Genomic DNA, 19,023 nt, shown 5'->3' on the forward strand with positions numbered 1-19,023 from the left:
TGACATACAGAAATGAAAACTTCATAGGGCAATATATTGCTCATAAACATTGTTATCTCCATCGAATGCACAACCTGTAATACTTTCAACTCCAGGGCATAATATGCAGATAACACACTGAAGCCTAATGTGGGACGGATAAGAACATATACAAACAAATACATAGAAAACTAACATGCTGATGCACCTTATGATTGGGCCATAAAGCAGTGCATTGCACCGAGTGCAAAGAAGGCACGGAAAAATTTCACATTGTGCAGCGTGCCTGCCTTGATATGATAGTGTGGCTGGCCACATAAATTGTTGCGGAATAGCGATGTACTACTTAATAGATTGTCAAAAAAAATTTGCATACAGTAAAAGGAACAAACTGATGGGAATTTGCAAGTAAACACCTGCAAACTTGCAGCAGCCCCTGTAGTGGAACTATAAGGAGAAATTCAAGTATCAAAGTATCTTAAAATACAGATGGCAAGTATCATATTGGGTACAATTAGTTTGCTAGTATCTTGAATCTGTATCATGATACATTTGCAAAGTATTTTTGCCCAGCCCTGATTACAAGGTAGGTTTTCTTCATGTAGCACACTTAAATAATTGAATTGTAATTGAAGTGTAATTTTGGAACATGAAAGCTCATCAGTTATAGATTTCTCAGCATACTGGGCAGTTGTCGGACAATGTCGGACAATGGCGAACCAGAGTGAACAAACAGAATGACGCCAGCATACGAAGACCATGCTGCAAAGTTGTGTCCTAAATGCCGATGTAGCCTCCTTGAATAGTCAACTGTCCTAATCACACACAGTACTGCATAATATATAAGATTCTAATATTTATAGCATTAGGCCAGTACTCCCCCCATTCACGCATGACCAAAAGTTGTTGAACAAGGTGTGTCCCTGGAGCCAACATTTCAACAAGGGGACTTTTCTTCTTCGTGGTAACAACAGCTGTTACCATAATGAGGACAAATTGTTATCATGACAAGGACAAGTTGTTGCTAGGGCAAGGACAAGTCCCTTTGTCGAATTGTTTGCTCTAGAGACATCTTTTATTTGACCACTTTTGGTCATTTTAAGTTTATACGTTCCTGTGAATCTCTGTCTCATTTGAATATTCATGCATATACATTAAGGCACTGCACTGTATGCTTGACCTGAGTGGAATGATTTGAACTGCTTGCACTTGTTGCTTTGTAACTCACAAGTCTGAGCTGTGCATGTCGACGCTGCAGTTAATTTTCATTTGCTCGCTGGGTATGTCATGCACGTTAACTTGTTTCACCACACACCTCTGAGTTTGAGCATTCATGCACGTAATCCTTTAGTTTACATTCCGTTTTGCTACCATGTGTTAGGAGAATGTTACTTCATACCTTTACATATATGTAACTGATAAAAAGATCTCTCTCTTATAACAAGGTGTCTTATTCAGCATTTTCTTTGATTACAAGGAATAATAAACCATATATATATTTTTCTGTAGAGGACATTGTATGCAAAACTCTTGTGAAGTCAAATCAAATTTGAAATTTTTGGTAGTTTTCTCAGAATAAGTTGCAAATTAGAAGGATAAAGTTTCACTTTTTTTGTAACCAGAACGGTTATTTTTTAACCAAACACATGATCCTAAACACGAACCCTAGAGCAGGAACTTGCTAAGCAAGAGTATGCTGATCTTTTATTTTCTTCTTCTAGAATGAGATTAAGATCCTGAACTCTGAAGAATTTAGACACACTGTCAGTTGGCTTCAGTCTCTGCAGCACTTGATTGAAGAGATGCAGGTAAGTTTTTCATAGGTGTGTTTAAACTGCTTGTAGAGGTTGTGCTGACTACACTGAATGAGATAGTAGTGTGCTAGTGAAATTTTGTCATTCAAGGTATCTCTCGCTAAGCAAGTGTTGAACAACGCTTACCATGCAGGTGCTTCGTGCATATATAATTGATAACCTTATCAGCAACAGCGTCATAGTTTTGAATTGGAGTTTATGTCATATACAAGTATATTTAGGCATGAGCTATATACAGAAGGCAGTCTCGTATTCAAAAACTGTAAGGGCGAGACCCCCTGTTAATACTTCCAACAGGGGGTCTAAACGGGAAATTGGTGCATACATGATTAAAGCAAGAGCATGAATATGTAATAAAACATGAAACATAGGTATCAAAGAAAAGAAAGGGATAGAAACAAAGAAACACAAAGATACATAACACATATAAAAAGTCAACTTTATACATGTTGCAAGAACACACGCACCTCGAATTTATATGAACTAATGGCAGAATATTCTTTAAGCTTAGTGGGTAAGACATTTCGTAGTGAAGTTGAAGCAAAGTTAGCAGTGAATTTGCCATAATTAGTTCTTGGTTTAGGCAACAAAAAGTTATTCTGTGAATCGAATCTCATAGAAGCGGCATAGGAGAACTGATCTGGGTTAATAAGCGCTGTAGGGAGTTTTCCATTCACGAATTTGCAAAATAAAATGCCGAGGGAGTATTTGTTTATGTTATCCAGTGCTAGTATGTTGTGATCACAAAGCAACTACGAAGCATTAGCTGTGGGATTGTTAAATGTTGTGATACATATAGCCTGATTTTGAATATGCTTCAATGGGGACAAATGTGAGGGGTAAGTGCTACCACATGTAGAGATACAGTAATTAAAATGACTCTGACTAAATGCGTGATGAAGTGATAGCAGGGTTTTAATATCAAAGTATGACTTATCCTTTAGTAGAATCCTAATGCCGCATACCGATTTCTTTATTAGTGCATTCATATTCATAGTGAATTTTAGATGCCTATCCAATTTTACCCCCAGGAAGGTGGTATTGTCAGAAGCAAATATTATGTCATTACCAATGTGAATAGATGGAGTGCAAGAAGTGTACCTATTGTGTGAAGAAAAGATAATAAAATTAGACTTTTTAGTGTTAATACTTAGTCCATTACTCCGGCACCAGTTCAATACATTGGCGGCATCTTTGTTAATTTTGGATAAGAGTTATTCTATACATTCACCTGCACTTAGTATGGTAGTGTCATCAGCATAGAGTATACAATTAGATGAGCTTAGGCATAATGGAAGATCATTGATATAGATTAAGAATAAGGGAGGACCAAGAACAGAGCATTGCTGCGCACCAATATTAGTTACTTTAGGTAATGGGTAAGTACCAGAAATGTATACCGATTGTTTTCAGTCTTGCAAGTAACTGCGGAGTAAAGTTAAAGCTGGGTCGGTTATTCCGATCGATTCTAGCTTCTGAAACTACATGCAATGAACAATGGAATCAAATGCCTTTGAAAGGTCAATGAATAACGCAGCAACAAAACTACCAGCATTTATTGCAGTTTTTATGTTGTCTGTTAAAGATATTAATGCTAGCTCAGTAGAAAAGCCTGGCCAAAAACCAAATTGAGTTGGAGAAAGAATGTGAAATTTTTCTAAATAATTAGTCAAACGAGTGACGATAACTTTTTTATTAGCTTTGCTGAAGAAGGAAAGTATGACAATGGGACGATAGTTTGAAGTGAGGAATTTGTCACCTTTCTTAAAATCCGGAATGAGCTTGGCCTTTTTTAGTGCAGTTGGAAAAATGCCAGATTGAAATATTAGGTTGATGCTGTGTGAAAACATGTCACAGATTAAATGGGCTATTAATTTAATACGATTTGAGTGAATGCCGTGCTGTCCTGCACTCGTGCCTTTCATGTTATGGATGACAATGCATATTTCTTCGACGGAGACAGGATAAAGAAAAGACGTGTGAGACAAACAAGGGCATAAGGAATTGACAGGTTTAAAAGAGTCGACTTCCTGTACAGGAAATGAACTATTGAATGCATTTGCAATGTCACAGGGGCTATCGTAGGAGTCATCTCCTGACTCAATCTTGGGTATAAAGGTATTAGACATACTCCTGCCGAGAAAAGAATTGATTCCATTCCATTGCTGTTTCCAATTATTGCCAGCACTTTTAATTGTGTTCGCGTAATAAGTCTTTTTAGTGTCCTTGAGAAGCCTCCCTAAAATGTTAGAATGTGTCCTATAGCATTTACGTACATTAATGTTGAATGGGGGACTCTTTGTTTTATTTATAAAGGTTATCTTTCTTTCACAGACTGTTCAATAGGCTAATGGTTATTCACGGGTTATATGCAGTCGAAAACTTATGTCTGGAAGTAATTAATTTAGTGCTTGCAGTGAGGGCATTATCTATTATGGTCGAAAACTTCTAATAAGCACTTTGTGGATTTAATGTTGCGAATACTGGTGACCAGTCTATGCAACTGATTAGATCTATGAATAATTATTTGTTTAGCTTGCTCTTAAAAGACTGTTGCTCAGTGTTAGGCAGAATACTTAATTGAGTGAAGAAAGGGTTGTGGTCAGTTATGGATACTTCAATTACACCAGCATTAGTAGGAGTAATAAGATTAGATAATATGTGGTCAATAAGAGTGCCTTGTCTGTCACAGTTAATAGACATTCGTAACCATATCCATTGATGCAGGTAACATATTCAGTGACAGATGTGGTGGACTCTTCTAGAAAATTAATATTTATGTCTCCTAATATAACAACATTTTTTTTTTGTTCTATTGATAGTCCATGCAATGTTTTGCCTAAAGCCAAACAGAATTCATTAACAGAAGCTGAAGGTGATCTATAAATGCAAGCCATAACTAAGTTCTTTCTATCTTGAAAAAGGTTTGATTCATGTAGTTCGATCCAAACAGATCCACAATCATAAACGTTTCTTGCCAAGTCAAATCTACGGTGATAATGGAAGTTGGAAGAAATGAAAACAGCTGTGCCACCATGATTGCTTTCACTGCATTGACAATACCCTCAGTGATATGAAGGAAAGCTATACAAACTCTTGTCACTTGCACATAGCCACGTTTCACTCACACAAATAACTGAGAAGTGGTAATATAAGTGGTAACTAGCAATATTATCAAGGTTTTTTTCAAAGGTTGCACGCATTAAAATGGATGAGCGATCTATGAGATAATGAAGACTGTGATTCAAGTTGAGCAGGAGTGAAGTATGTCATATCAATAAACAGTGTAAAAAAAGTTTACAGGAAAGATAGGTGAAGATTGCACGGTCCACATCACATGTCATGCGAAAGACGTGGCTGTCCACAGTTTTACCTGCCTTAATTTGGCAGTTCTCTGCCCAAAGGAAGAGCCATTGCTTCTTGTTTTTCAGTGCCAGTGCTTTCGCAAACAGTCTGTTTTCCTGTGAGAGGTTCTCGTTAACAAAAATTACTTGGGTTGTTTCTCCAGGAAAGCCAATGCTGCATGTGTTGAGCAGGGCCTTCCGTGCTTTTTTCACAAATTCATTTTTTCTTGCGTGGGAACAGAAATGAGTGATTATGTTTGCTTGACCGTATTTAGCTGACGCACGGTGAACTACATCTAGTTCAGAAGTCGTGATAGGAAAGTTGACTTTTTCACCAATGGCGGTCACTATAGAAACACAGTCTGCCTTGAGTGGACGGTACGGTACGCTTTTGATTTCTACATTGCTTAACCTTTAGTATTGATCCATTTCAGAAACTTTCTGCAACACATCGTTGTCACTTTCCAATCCCTTATTAGTTGCACAGATTTCTGTTTGCTGGGAACGAACACTTTCCACAAGGTCACTCAGCAGTTTCATGCTGGCATCCATTCTGGAAACCTCCGCGTTTAGCTTACTGACATCTAAACCTGATTCCTGAAGCTTTAGTTTAGCATTCACAAGTTGGTTCACAAGCTGGTTCACGCGATGTTCAAATTTTAATTCAAGCTCTGCAGTTTTCTTTGATATTTCGGCATTTGTAAGCATGGTCAACTGCCGATACAACAAATTCTACACTAGATGGAGCATGCAAAGCTTATCACACTTATACACCAAGAGCATCGGCTGTCGAAAAGAGAAGTATACAACCAAAGCTTCTTTCAAATATTCTCAATGCGAGCCTAATTTCTGCGATGTTGATTGTTCAAAACAAGCTTTACAATTCAAACATGGCCTATGGTGTATTCTGCGAGCATCCTTGCTACACCACGGAAATGTGGAATGGTTGTCACCTGCTATCACAAACTGCTAACACATGTGTCACTTGATTCCTGTTGCTTCTTTCGAAACACACAACCACCCCATCACTATATTTCCCGTTGAGGGCCTAATACGCTCGTTTTTTGATGAGATGCTCATGGTGTGACCTATGGCCACTCCACTGGGTTGACCAACTTAAGCTATATGTTGTGATACCACCTCAACATTGCCTCCACTTTCCATGCTGTAATGAGAAAGTCTGTTCAACATTCCCACAGCTGTGCTCCACTTTGCACATGTTTTCAACTGCTCATAGGTACTACAAATATTACACTCAAACTTCACTGTATTCAAGTGGCATCTGACATAAAAGTAACATCATTAACCAATATTTGTTATAAGCATATATTCGTTACACACTGATATTGGCTAGCTACATTTTAGATATACTCCATAATATCTGATTATTCGTTATACCCATATTTGTTATGTTGAAGTTCTGCTGTACTCGTTACACACGAATGTTGGTGAGAAATTACTTTGTTATATCCAAAGAATTCATTGTATCCATGTTGTAATATAGCATTCTAATCTCTTGTGAAATAAAAAAATTGTTACCGCATATGATACTTATGAAGTGAGCAACTGTCTAAGGAATAAGAAAAAGAAACAACAAAGAATGCAAAAATGTTATCTGTAATTTGTTAAACGTGGCACTCTACAAGGTGCATACTGCCAGACTCGTGTGCAGGTGGTATGTAGCACAAACACACTCCATATTTCTGATTTCGCTAATTTTTAGCCAATCCTTAAGACCTGGCATTGAGCTGCAGTATTTGTCTCACAGGACAGTGAAAGCTTGCATTAAAAAGCCCAAGGTTAATGACAAATTGAAATCGGTGCTCTCCACAAAGGCATCTCCCGAGGCAGCGATGTACCTTTGGAAGTTTAAACCACTTCGGTTACAGTTTTCTATACTGCATAGGTTTACTTTCTTCAGCAAAATATTTAGCTAGCTCTGGAGTGGCCCTTGTGCAGAGAAAATGTGAAATCACCAATGTAGAAATTAGGTTTGCTATTCACTACTTACCCAGATAAATTTAATCTACAGGAATTCTGAGTCTGGTAGCACACCGTGTTCAGTCTTTCAATTCGGCAATTGCTGGTTTCCTGGTGCCCTTTAGAAGGAGCTTGAGGCATAGAGAACGCTAGAAAATTACCTACGAGGTGTGATCAAGGATTGGAATGATTGCACAGTGGCCAAACCGGTGAACATGTTGCACTGTGGCAGCTTTTTGCCGTTTCAAATCTATAACTGCCTGTAAGCAAGCTACAGCCACTAAAGTAAATAGGTGCAGTGACCAGTCTGTAATTTTTGAGGCAGTAAAGGTGAGTGACATGGAAGAACAATGCATGTGCGTGACATTGTGCTTTAAACTTGGGAGAGCTGCAAATGAAGTGCAGAAAATGCTTCAGCGAACCTCCTAGGACAATTATACGAGTCGATCACATTGCTTTGAGTGGTACAGTTATTTAAAAGCGGGACAAGTGTCAACTTATGAAGATTTCCAAAGTTGACGAGCTTCCATGTTAGCAGGCAATTTTCACATCAAGGAAGTTCGTGAATTGCTCCTACAAAACAGCTGTTTGATATAAGAGATACTGCTGAAGATATAGGCATCTGCTTCAGATCGTGCCAAGTAATTCTGGCTGAAAAACTGAACATGCATCTCACTGCTATGAAATTTGTGCCCTGTCTGTTGACAGAGGACCAAAAGGTGAACCGTGTTAACATCAGTCAAGAACTGCTTGATCTTGCCAGTGCTGATGAAAGATTTTCAAAAATTATTGTAACAAGGGATGAAATCTGGGTGCATGGGTATGATGTCAATACCAAGGCTCATTCATCACAGTGGGTGGGGTCAAAGAAAGCTTGGATGAATCGATCGATCATGAAGGAGATGTTGGTGGTTTCCTTTGACTGGCAAGGCATACTTTATTACAAATACATTCCATGTAGACAGACAGCAAACAAGGAGTTCTACGTGGCAGTTGTGAAGTGTTTAAGGGCAGCCATATGCCATAAGGGTCCTCATCTTTGGGCAAACAGAGTTGGGGAGACAAAGCACCAGTTCACTTATCGTTCCTTGTACATGAGTTTCTCGCAAAAAAAAAATGAAACACCCATTGTACCAGAGCCACCCTACTCTCTAGATATGGCTCCAGCAAATATTTTTTATTTCCTAAGTTGAGGTCCTTATTTAAAAAGCTCAAGAAAAATTTGCAGAAGGAGTTGTTTGCTATTCCTAAAGAAGTATTCCAAAAGGCTTTCCAAAGTTGAAAGAAGCTGTGGGAGCGATCTGTTTCTAGCAAGGGAACTACTTCAAAGGCAACAAATTATTGCAACTGCCGAGTCTTTTTTCTCTCTTTTTACTTATACCTCACATGTCAAAATTAAGTGCACATATATGCACTGTACTGTCACTTTTATGCTCACTTTTATGCACGTGAGAGACAGGCACACCATAATGTAACAAACACAAATATAACAAGTTATTGGATACAGCACGATAGATATGAAATGTTTCTCACTGATATCGGCATGTGGCGAATGTACGCTTATAATAAATGTCGGATATATTGAAGATGTTTTTTGTGTGGAATGCAAGTTTGTTAAAACGAGGTTAGATGGTGTTACATTTTCATGCATAACCCTAAGGCCCCTTCTGTGATGTGGTGGGTTCTTCTGTCACATTACACAATAATTGTTCTTGCGATTAAATCCAGGACCATGAGGACATTGAGGACTTCATTGAACAACTCCTGCAGGAACGAGATCAGCTCAGGTAAGCAAATTATACAGTGTTTCGTTAAAAGCAAATAGCATTCATGCATCGATTGTATTTTGTACTACTAGTATAAATATTTGGGAATGCAATGTAGGTCTCTTCTCACAAAGGGACTTGCCAGGTGGCAATATGTAGACAGACTTTTTTTACAAAACTTCAGTGGTTGGCTGGACTGTGGCAGCATGCGCCGCTATAAATGAAGAGAGTTTAGACCTCCACACTCTGCCGCAGTGTAAAACTGGAATTTCTTGCTTCCTCATTTTTATAATATTATTAGTTTATCCATTTCTTTACAAACACTATACTTGCATAAGCATGGCTTCTGTCAGCAGTGCTTGCTTTTCAGCACATATGTACTAGCATTATAAGTACTGCCTTCTTTGGATCAATATGCTGCTTTCTTTTTAGCCCTCGGTGCAACAAACGTTGCGTACTATACAAGGAAGCCTCGAATAAAATGTCAAGTCTAGCTGCCAGTCTTGGTTATTGCTAGTTGATTGGAAAGGGGGGGGGAGTGACTACCAGAACTCTCCGCCATAGTGAAGGCTTAGTAAAGCTCGAAATGTGGTTGATCTGGCAATTAGTTGCCAGCAGATGCTGTCAAAATCTAGGATGTCATCGGGATAAGACACAGGCATTTCAAGGTGTCATGGCCGCAGGCCTTTCGTTACTGCATACTTTCTGGATTACCAAGCCCTTGCTTATTATAATTCTTGCACATTGGCACTCTACAAGTGCAATCTATCAGTCCACCTGAACATTTATCTTTAGTTACATTTTAAAGGGACACTAAACTGAAGCGTTGATTCAACCTAGACATTTTATGTGCTTCTGGCCAGTGTCCATTGGTTCTCGGCCACAGTCAAGTAAAAGTGCTGCCGTCCGCTGGTCTTCATGACGTCTGTCTCTGAGAGCCTTAGTAGCCATCTAGCTTGAAAGTCACAGCTCTGCTGAGTGCCAAGTCCAAATGGGCTCATGTCAGAGTATTCGTCCATCAGCCATTATAAAGGGTCAGGCATCAAAGCGCACCATCGTCATTACCTGAGCCCACAACCTTTATTATCCCTTTAAACCTTTCAATAAACACAAACTGTGCATCGTAGTGCTTTGCATTGCCCTATTTGAAAAATCATGGTTGCGTGGTTGCATTTGTTTCTGCTTCTTCTTTCTCACGTACGCTACTCAAACAGGAAAACCACGAAGTCTCTGTTCAACCCCAACTTCGGAAGCATCTTCCGCACGCATCACAATCCGACATACTTCTCCCGACGTCTGTTCCGCTACTCAGACATCTACATGTCGCATGTCACCAACCTACTCAACTACTCGCTGCGACATACCTTCTACCCGCGTCGTGGAGCACTCCCCCATGAATGCCACACCCCACACAGCTAAGTTCCTTGTCATTGAGATTGCCTTGGTTGAATGGTGGAGTGGTATGCCACTTAGTTCACTCGGCGCCGGCTGCATTTTTTCTATATGGCAAAATGACCATGCATGCAGAGCGTGGTCAGTCCTGTGCAGTGAACCACACTTTACCCCGACAGGCAAGTGGTGCAAAGCCAAATGAAATAGCAGACGAAGCTTCCTGACCTTCAACATCAAAGTATTCCAGGATACGAAGTAGGTAACGCATAAGCTAAGTGGACAGACATTCGGTTTGAACTTTGATGGAACAGCAAAAGCAAAACAGAGAAAGTGTATTTGATCAGTAACGAAATGAGAGATGTAGCAGAAGTGGAGAGAACATTGCTCATGAGGATGAGTAGTGGAGGATGAACTGCTTTAGCATCATGGCAGATGAGGAGAAAGATTTCAGAGAAGTGTTCCTTTATGGTATCGTTTATTGACATTGCATTAGGGAGGTGATGTCCTCGAATGCGCTTCGTACATTTCTGATAGAAAGAGAATCATGGGATGTTAACTTCCTAAAAAAATAGCAGTGCTACTGCCTGTAATGGCTTTGATATGTCATGTTGTGTAGTTGTGAAGTAACCGAAATGCTGATTGACGCTGGCCCTCTTTTAATTCAGCTAATATTATGGCTAAACTGCATTGAAACATGTAGTCAAGTTTCCTTAAGGATATCACACTATCCACGAAGAGTGTTAGCATTCCCAGTAACGTCCTTTTTCCTGGCAGTATAGGCAGGCATATTTGGGATTTAAAATGTCAAAACAAATCATGGACACGCCAGCAATGGTTTCACATGACAAAAACCTAATAGGAGCTCTAAGGGAATTGAAGCAAACTGCTATGGTTACGCATGTTGGGTGGCATGCATTGCTTAGCAAAGTAGACAGCATTGTTGAGAGTGGGTCTGTTCCATATAGTCGCCTTGGCATATTACGTGTGCAAAGTAAGAAGTGATGGATAAAGCCATGTCGATGTCATATCATTCGTAAAGCAGCATGTCATACTCTCTTGTGAACTCTGTCACACTATGGTACCACATCCGAGTCAGTTTTTTTAAAATCTTTTTAAGCTCATAACAGATTTCTCACACCCATAGTACGTGTTTGGTGTGCTGCTTTTTGGGGTGATTACCAATGGCCAAGAGGCAGTGTCAGAAACAGCTAGTCTGCGTGAGAGAATCACATTGTTTATAGGACTTGCATGACTAATTTTTATTGTTTGTAATATCATTGCTGTTGCAAGGTCACCTATTGCATTACTAAATTAGTCAGCAAAGTTAAAATTAAGGAGAGAGAAAGAGACATCTTTGGGTTCTTGCAGCTGCCCCAGAATGATTTGAACTCTGTGTCATTGCTTTTATTTTTATTTTTTTTTCGCACTTTTGACAAGTGCACATTTTATTGCTGCAATGCTTATCCCTTTCACCATGCAGGTTATTGTGAAAGTCCGTTAAGAATACCATTATCCAATGGGTGTCATTAGCAACATAGAAAGCAGTCGAATGCTCCAGTGATCATTTAGACACCTTGATAAATTTTTTCCCCTTGTCTGCCCATTTATCGCACTAACATCAAGGTATGATCATCTTTAATTGTGCATTTGGGTCATGTTGGAGAGGAACAAACTCAGGTATTGAGAAGGAGTCAACCACTCAAGGGAGATTATCACTCCAGTGACAGTCCTGCATGTTTACGTACTTACTATTTGACACTTACTTGGCAATGGAATGTGTGCGATGGAATGTGTGCATTGGTTGTGTGCCTGCCTGTATCTAATGATGTGTGACTGCCTAACTGGAAGTACTGTGGGATTCTAATTTTTAAGACCCAATTCACTCTTTGTTGTTAGGCTGTTTCCCATCTTTAACAGTACTGCAAGAGTTATATGTCACTCATGTATGTAATAATTTAAAATCCAACCTCCGTGTTATGAGACATAGCAAGCCACTGACCAGTCATGTATTACCACGAATTGCTATTCTTTCTGTTAGCATTTCACCTTTTTGGTCTGTACATTAGCGTGGTGAAAAACAAATTCAAGCATAGTTTACTGCAGAAATCAGCCTTCTTCACCTGAGATGAAGCGTCTGCTATTAGCAGCGCAGTTCCCTGAGGATTTCGTCATTGTGGGACAGCATCAAAAAGCACTATTCTTTTGCACTCGGGGCACCAGCCGGTACAGCATTTTGCTAGAGTTTGTTCTGGTGGCTGCCAACACAAACTACTTATTTTCCACAAGCTCGAGCAATTACCTTACCACCTCCTTCTGTGTTTGTTCTCCTGTTTGAATCCTCGCGCAAGATATTTTATTTAAATGCTTCTGCCAGCCCTAAACAGAGGCTGATTGTCAAGAGTACCAATAAGTTTAAGAGGCTTAATGGCCACACTATTGTTACCAGCTCATATTTTATAAACACCTCAGCAGTATTGACAGAGACTAGTGAATCAATGTGAGAAAAATGCAGCCAGCGAAGGTGAATTGAGTACAGCCGGTGAATGATTGCTCGGCCAGTGAACTTGCACCGTGCACTGCTAATGGAAGAAAAAAGCACTGCTAATGGAAGAAAAAAGTTGTTCGAGAGAGTGTGTGTGTGTCAAGTGACACATAAATGTGCAGCTTACAGAAGCATTACAAATGGTTTTTCTCTTTGTCAGGGTAAGAAAGCTCAGTGGTTTCGTGTTATGGAATGAAAAGAAGGGTCGTTCAGTGCATGTTAGCTGTAGTTCTCTGTTGTGGTTAATGAGGTATGGTTGCCAAGTTTTACAAATACTAAGAGCTGTTGCTGTCATCTTGAAGTTATATATATATTTTTGTTCTGTGTATTTTTATTAGCCTATACTTTACAACGCATGCATCTTTGTATAGTTTTCTACGAGTCTTTTTGTGATTGTGCATAGGAAATTTTGCAAGGACATTTGCACATCTGTAATCTCACTGAGTTATACACATCTGTTCATGAAACTGCTCAGGAGTATTTGTTTTTACTTTGACACAGCATTTCCTACATAAATCAAGCAGTCTTTCATCATTGAAAGAATAGCAACAGGTTGCTTTCCTCTATGCTATTGAGTGCTGAGTTATTTTAACAAATAATTCTGGAGCCACATTGTGTTTAAGTATGATCAGTCATTGATGTTCATAAATGTGTAATGATTGATACAGTGTTGCTGCGCTTATTTGAATTGTTTAGCCATATGTGCTTGTCTTTGCACATTCTTTTGCCCTTTTGATCCGCTTTTGGCATTGGGGGCGCAAGTTTTGCTTTCCTTTGTCTAGTTGTGTTTACAATAGAGTTGGTATGGCTGTGTAAACTAATGAATCGTTGCACTAGAATCAAGTGGTGCTGTCAAGAGCCTGGCATAAGAAGGAAAAGCACACACAGCTGGAGCAGGTGCGTTTGTATGTCTCACTTGTTGTGGCACATGCAATGTTTCATTATATGGCCTGTTCCTACGAACTGCTGTTGCTGCGAGCTGATCGACTTACGCCGAGTGTTTATAGATATGCAAATGCTGGAGGGCTTTCACTGTACAGACTGTTCAATTCTGTATGTGTTGAAATTAGTGTTTCCGGTATGTGTTCTTGTCTGTTGCTTTCTGCAGGATAACAAATATCAGTCCATTAGGAACTCGTCAGTCCTGCACAAGTATTTTCGTCGTATTGGTGTGCACTTCGTGCAGCATAATTGATCTGTCAGCTCACGTAACAAAGTATTTGTAGCTCAAAAGTTGACGCATTCTAGTTGGCTTAGGTCACTTTTCAGGACTTTTTCCATTAGTTAGGATAAGGCATTGTGCCATAGAGGACAGCCAAATCTGATGCACGAGGGATTCAGTGTTCTTTGCACAAATAAATTGGTCATTGTACTGCTGCCCTTTATGTAAGTTCGCTTAACTATCTTGAAGAAGTATCTTGTATCATTTGGCTACGTTCTGGTGCAGTTAAGACATGCACTTCAGTTAACGTTGTAAGCATGTGCATAATGAACAATCTGTACCCGTTGCTGTCTGTTTTATTCGTTAGAATCACTGTTGCCTGCTACTCATTTCCTGGAGTTTACTGACACGTCTTTTGATCATGCTGTGTTTATTCGTTGCAAACTTTGTTAGCTTTTTTTGTCTACGAGAGTGAAAAATTACTGTTCAATGAAATAAAATCTGTAATCTACGAACAAGAGAATGCACATATTCTTATGTACATATTGTGACATTGAGCTTAACTTTTCATGCCTGCTTCCTGTATGTATATACTTATGGAGTATGTGGAAATACAAGAAATTTTCTGAGGTATAATGTGAAGTGCTTGCACTTTCGTGCACATGAAAAGCATATTTGCCCAATGAACAACATATATGATCTCTGAATAGCGTTTTGACGACAATAAATCTTTGCAGGTAGTTGTGAATAAACAATGGTGAAAATTGTTATGCACAAACTTTAATTTGATGAACTTTGCTGGGATGGCACTTTTAAATGAACAAGCTGAGCACTTGGGTTGCTCAAACATTTTTCCAGTTATACCTTATCGATTAGTTAAGTAAACTACAATTTTATCTAATTAATTTTTATTCAGTAATTATTCATGCAAAATACAAAACATAGTAATGATTAGCATGAACAACGCCCTTCAACATACGGTGATCGCCGTTTGCGCAAGCCCCTCCGTTATTTATATATATATATATACATACATACATACATACATATATATATATATATATATATATATATATATATATATATATATATATATATAGTTAGTGACATCTGGTTTGGACAGCTGGATTAGGGGGCATGCAAAACAAGGCGACGTGGAAAACTTGTAGACGCGCTTCTCCACACACCTATTTTGACTTAACCAAGATGGCTGTCCTCTATGCGCTAGAATCGTGATTAAGGTGGTCAACATGCGGGCTGGTGACGTCACTCCTGCCGCCCACAGTTTCCCGCACCGTCCTAGCTTTCAGAACGCTCCTGTCTCAGCTTTAACAGTGCTGCCCGCGGGAACGCGACCATGTTAATTAGGAAGAGTAAAATGTGTGGGAAAGACTGCTTACGGAACTTTGCATATCTTTGATTGATTTAGGCTTAACAACGCTATAAATAAGAGCAAACCTTTCGCACAGTTATCGTCGATACGGTGAACTTTTCTCTTTTTTTACTGGCGCTATGTCAGCCACGTTTGTGAGAAAAGTTGGAGGGAACAGCCATTTGTAACTTTTCTGGTGACTATTCATGCATGAACCTCGACACGGTTTAGTCTGTGCGTATCTGATGTACACCTTGAAAGCTGGCTTCACGGTTGAAAGAGGCCTTCTGTGGAAAAGCCCGCCTTCTGTAAGGCAGAATTTTCGATAGGCGGCATAGTTCCACCCGGCGAGCAGGAACACTTTCAAATACTCGGTGACTCGTCGCGGTGGCTCAGTAGCAGACTTGTACAATCGTGATCAAAAGTTTGGGGACCAAAGGTTCCGCGATTTCTTTTTTTTCGCGGCCTGGCCATTTCGGCTTAAAACAATACCGCACAATTGCTTAAATGATATTGCGCGACATAAAAACGACACGGACGTGTCGTTTTTAGGAAAAGAATTGCGTTGCTTGGACGCGGCATCACACGACACGTAACCATGTTACATGAATTCGCACTTCATTTCCTTGTAAGCGCATGCGCGATCTACGTTGCCTGCCATGTATAAAATGACGCAGTGGCACAATAAACTTAGTTGAAAGTTTGCGCTTGGTGTGTCGTCTTCTTTCACGTCCGTGTCGTTTTTATGTCGCGCAATATCATTTAAGCAATGGATTACCAACTTGCCCGGAATGCTGCTCTCAATACCGCACAAATACGCGCGTGTGTTTGGTCAGTACAATGTATTTAACCAATTCCAGGCCGCGGAGCTGCGCTTGAATATATATATATATATATATATATATATATATATATATATATATATATATATATATATATATATATATATATATATATATATATATAATATGTGTGTGGTGCCGTGGTCCTCAAGCTTTAGATCGCGACTATGCATAGCTTAATATACTCTACTCAGCTCAGTTGCTTTGTCTTAAACATTTTTAAGAGTTTTTTGGCATATTGAAAATACATTGAGAGAGGAGTATTTGTGATGTAGCCTAAATACATTTCGGAGTATCTTCTACTCGTTATCTCAAATAACCTAGATCGAAAAGTCAACCGCTTTAGCAAGAAAGCACAAGAACAACCTACCTGGCCGCTACAGGCACAATACCGTATAGACTCGTGTAAGGGCCGCACTTTTTTCCCGCAATTCTGACGAGGTGCGGCCCTTACAGTGTGTCGCAGTATAGGCGGAGACGTGAGGAGGGCGTATACGGTCACGAATGCGGTGTCAAACGCGATGTCGCACGCAGGAGACTGGGATGATAGGTCGTCGGCGCTATTCAGATAGTTGTGTCAGAGGTCATAAAATCGAGGCAAAATTTCGAACAAAGCGTCTGAAGTAAGAACAGAGGCCGATGAAGACGCGGAGATATTTGAGTGTCTTAGGTTTTGGAAACTCTGCCACAACGCGAAATTTTGATGGGTCGGGACAGGTATATAGCGTCTTGGGGTACGACGTGACCTAGAATCACGAGCTTGCGCGCGATGAATTGGCACTTTTTCTGGTTCATTTGCAGACCATGTGTTGGTCAAGGATGTGAAAACTTGCCTATAAGGTGGAGAAGATGCACGTTGTAATCGGGGGCGAACACAACGATGTGGTCGAGGTAGCATGAACACGTGCTCCATTTTAGGCCGCGCAAAATATTGTCGATCATCCTTTCAAACGTTGCAGGCGCATTGCTTAGTCCAAGTGGAATCACGTTAAATTCGTATAAACCGTGTGGAGTAATGAGTGTGGTTATAGGGCAATCAACTGCTGACATAGGGAGCTGCCAGTAGCCTGAGCGTAAATTCGACGAAGAGACTAGTTCAGCGCCTTGCAAGCTGTCCAGAGCGTCGTCTATGCGTGGTAGAGGGCACAGCTTTTTTTCATGTTTTTCTTAAGACGGCGCTAATCCACGCAGAGCTTGTCGTACACGTGCTCACTGATGACCTGACGCTCTTCGGCTGCGACGCAGTACGGGCGCTGCCGCAATGGCGCGTTGGATCCAATGTCGATATGCGGCCCAGATTAGGCTGAGCGACGTCACCAGAAGAACGAAACTGGGCAAGCAGGTGAAGAAGCTAGGAGCATTGCTAGGAAGTATATCATCGGCAATGAAAGGAGTGAATGCGTCAGGTGATGGAGGAGCAGAAGTGGGAAGTGCACAAAAGTCAGCGAGCAGTGCATTCGAAGCATCCGGTACGTCGATAATAATCATGTCATGAAGGAGCTGAACACGTCCAAGTGCTTCGCCGCAGGAGCCTTCAGTGGGCTTCTTCGATTTTCCACTTCTGGCTACCTACGGGCTGCCAGAGCCAGCCATTGCAGGCAACTATTAGGGGCCGAAACCGCCTGAAATGTCAAACGTGGCGAAAGGGAGCGCAGTATGTTTGCGCGTTATGAAAAGTTCCGAAAGAGTGAAGAGGGCACAGCCTTCAAAGACAGCGCCACAGAAAGCAGGAATAACTGCCAGCGAGTACGACGGTATTATGATGTCTTTCCGAAGGACCAGCTTAGCGGGAAGTGCTGCCGGCGAGAGACTCGTCACACAGAGGCGATAATTCGACTTCAGCACGTGCACAGTTGATGCCGTTATTTCGCGAGAGAAAGTCCCAACCAAGTATAGCGTTGCGAGAGCAGAACGGCAGAACCCCAAATTCGACAATGTAGAGAACGCCCCGAATAACAACTCTTGCTGTGCGGAGAGAAAACCCAGAAAGTGACGTCGTAAGTTTTCGTAGAGCGCGGGAGAGGCGTTCGTTTAGTACAGACACGGCAGCTCTAGTATCAGCGCAGCGGTATAGGGACGCCGTCAACAGTAAGGTCGACAACGTTCGAAGCGGCAATGGAGGACTTGTACAGATTGATGGCGACGCAGTTCCTGTCTCCCGAATTGCGGCGCTTAGTTTTCCTCTTGCGTGGGTGAAAGGCGCCGACGCATGGGAGACAACGAGCGGTCACGCGTGGAAGTTAAGCGACGTGCAATTAACGGGCGCTCGGCTGGTGGCCTGCTCGAAAGCGTCGTGTAAAGGTTGCACGTCGGCGTAGGGAAGTGTCTGCACAAAGCCATTAGAGTGCAGCATGCGGCGGCAGCAGAGTGGTGCAATATGTCCGGAGGCCTAACCGCAGGCATAACATATGGGCCTGTTGTCTTGCGTGCGCCAAGGAATTACAGAGGCGGGAGCATTAACGGGATGACGAACGGGTGGCAGTGGCCGTAGATGTGTCGCAACGAGTGGTTGACGAGGAGGCTGCGTGGCGACGGATACGTGAGGTAAATGGCGACAGGATATTGCTGATGGTACATTGGTGGAGCCTCAGCAACTTGCTGTTGAATAACCCGCCGGAGTGTCTGGGCGAGTTGTGTAGGAGGCGGCTGCGGCAGCGGCTGCTGTTGGAGCAGCTCAGCGAAGAGTAGTAGAGAAAGTTGACGTGCAACTCCCTCCCGCGCGAATGCTTGGATTTGTTTGAGCAGGGGTGCGTGGTCTGAGAGGACGACCATGGCAGAGAGGGCCTCGTCAGCCACTGAGGGGCGCTTGGTCAAATGTCGCTGCCCCCTT

General features: G+C 41.2%; 1 protein-coding gene across 1 annotated transcript in view; it reads left to right on the forward strand.

The window, feature by feature from the left end:
* Nt5c (5' nucleotidase C) overlaps window positions 1-14,502 on the forward strand; it is a 50,788-nt gene extending 36,286 nt beyond the window's left edge. The window contains exons 12-14 of the mRNA XM_065425287.1: window positions 1,701-1,787; window positions 8,846-8,904; window positions 10,098-14,502. Of these exons, the coding sequence (XP_065281359.1) occupies window positions 1,701-1,787; window positions 8,846-8,904; window positions 10,098-10,302 (351 nt within the window). The 3' untranslated portion in view covers window positions 10,303-14,502. The remainder of the gene's footprint in view (window positions 1-1,700; window positions 1,788-8,845; window positions 8,905-10,097) is intronic.
* Window positions 14,503-19,023: the final 4,521 nt, after the last annotated feature.

The sequence above is a fragment of the Dermacentor albipictus genome, chromosome 1, assembly GCF_038994185.2.
Source record: "Dermacentor albipictus isolate Rhodes 1998 colony chromosome 1, USDA_Dalb.pri_finalv2, whole genome shotgun sequence".
Lineage (NCBI taxonomy): Eukaryota > Metazoa > Arthropoda > Arachnida > Ixodida > Ixodidae > Dermacentor > Dermacentor albipictus.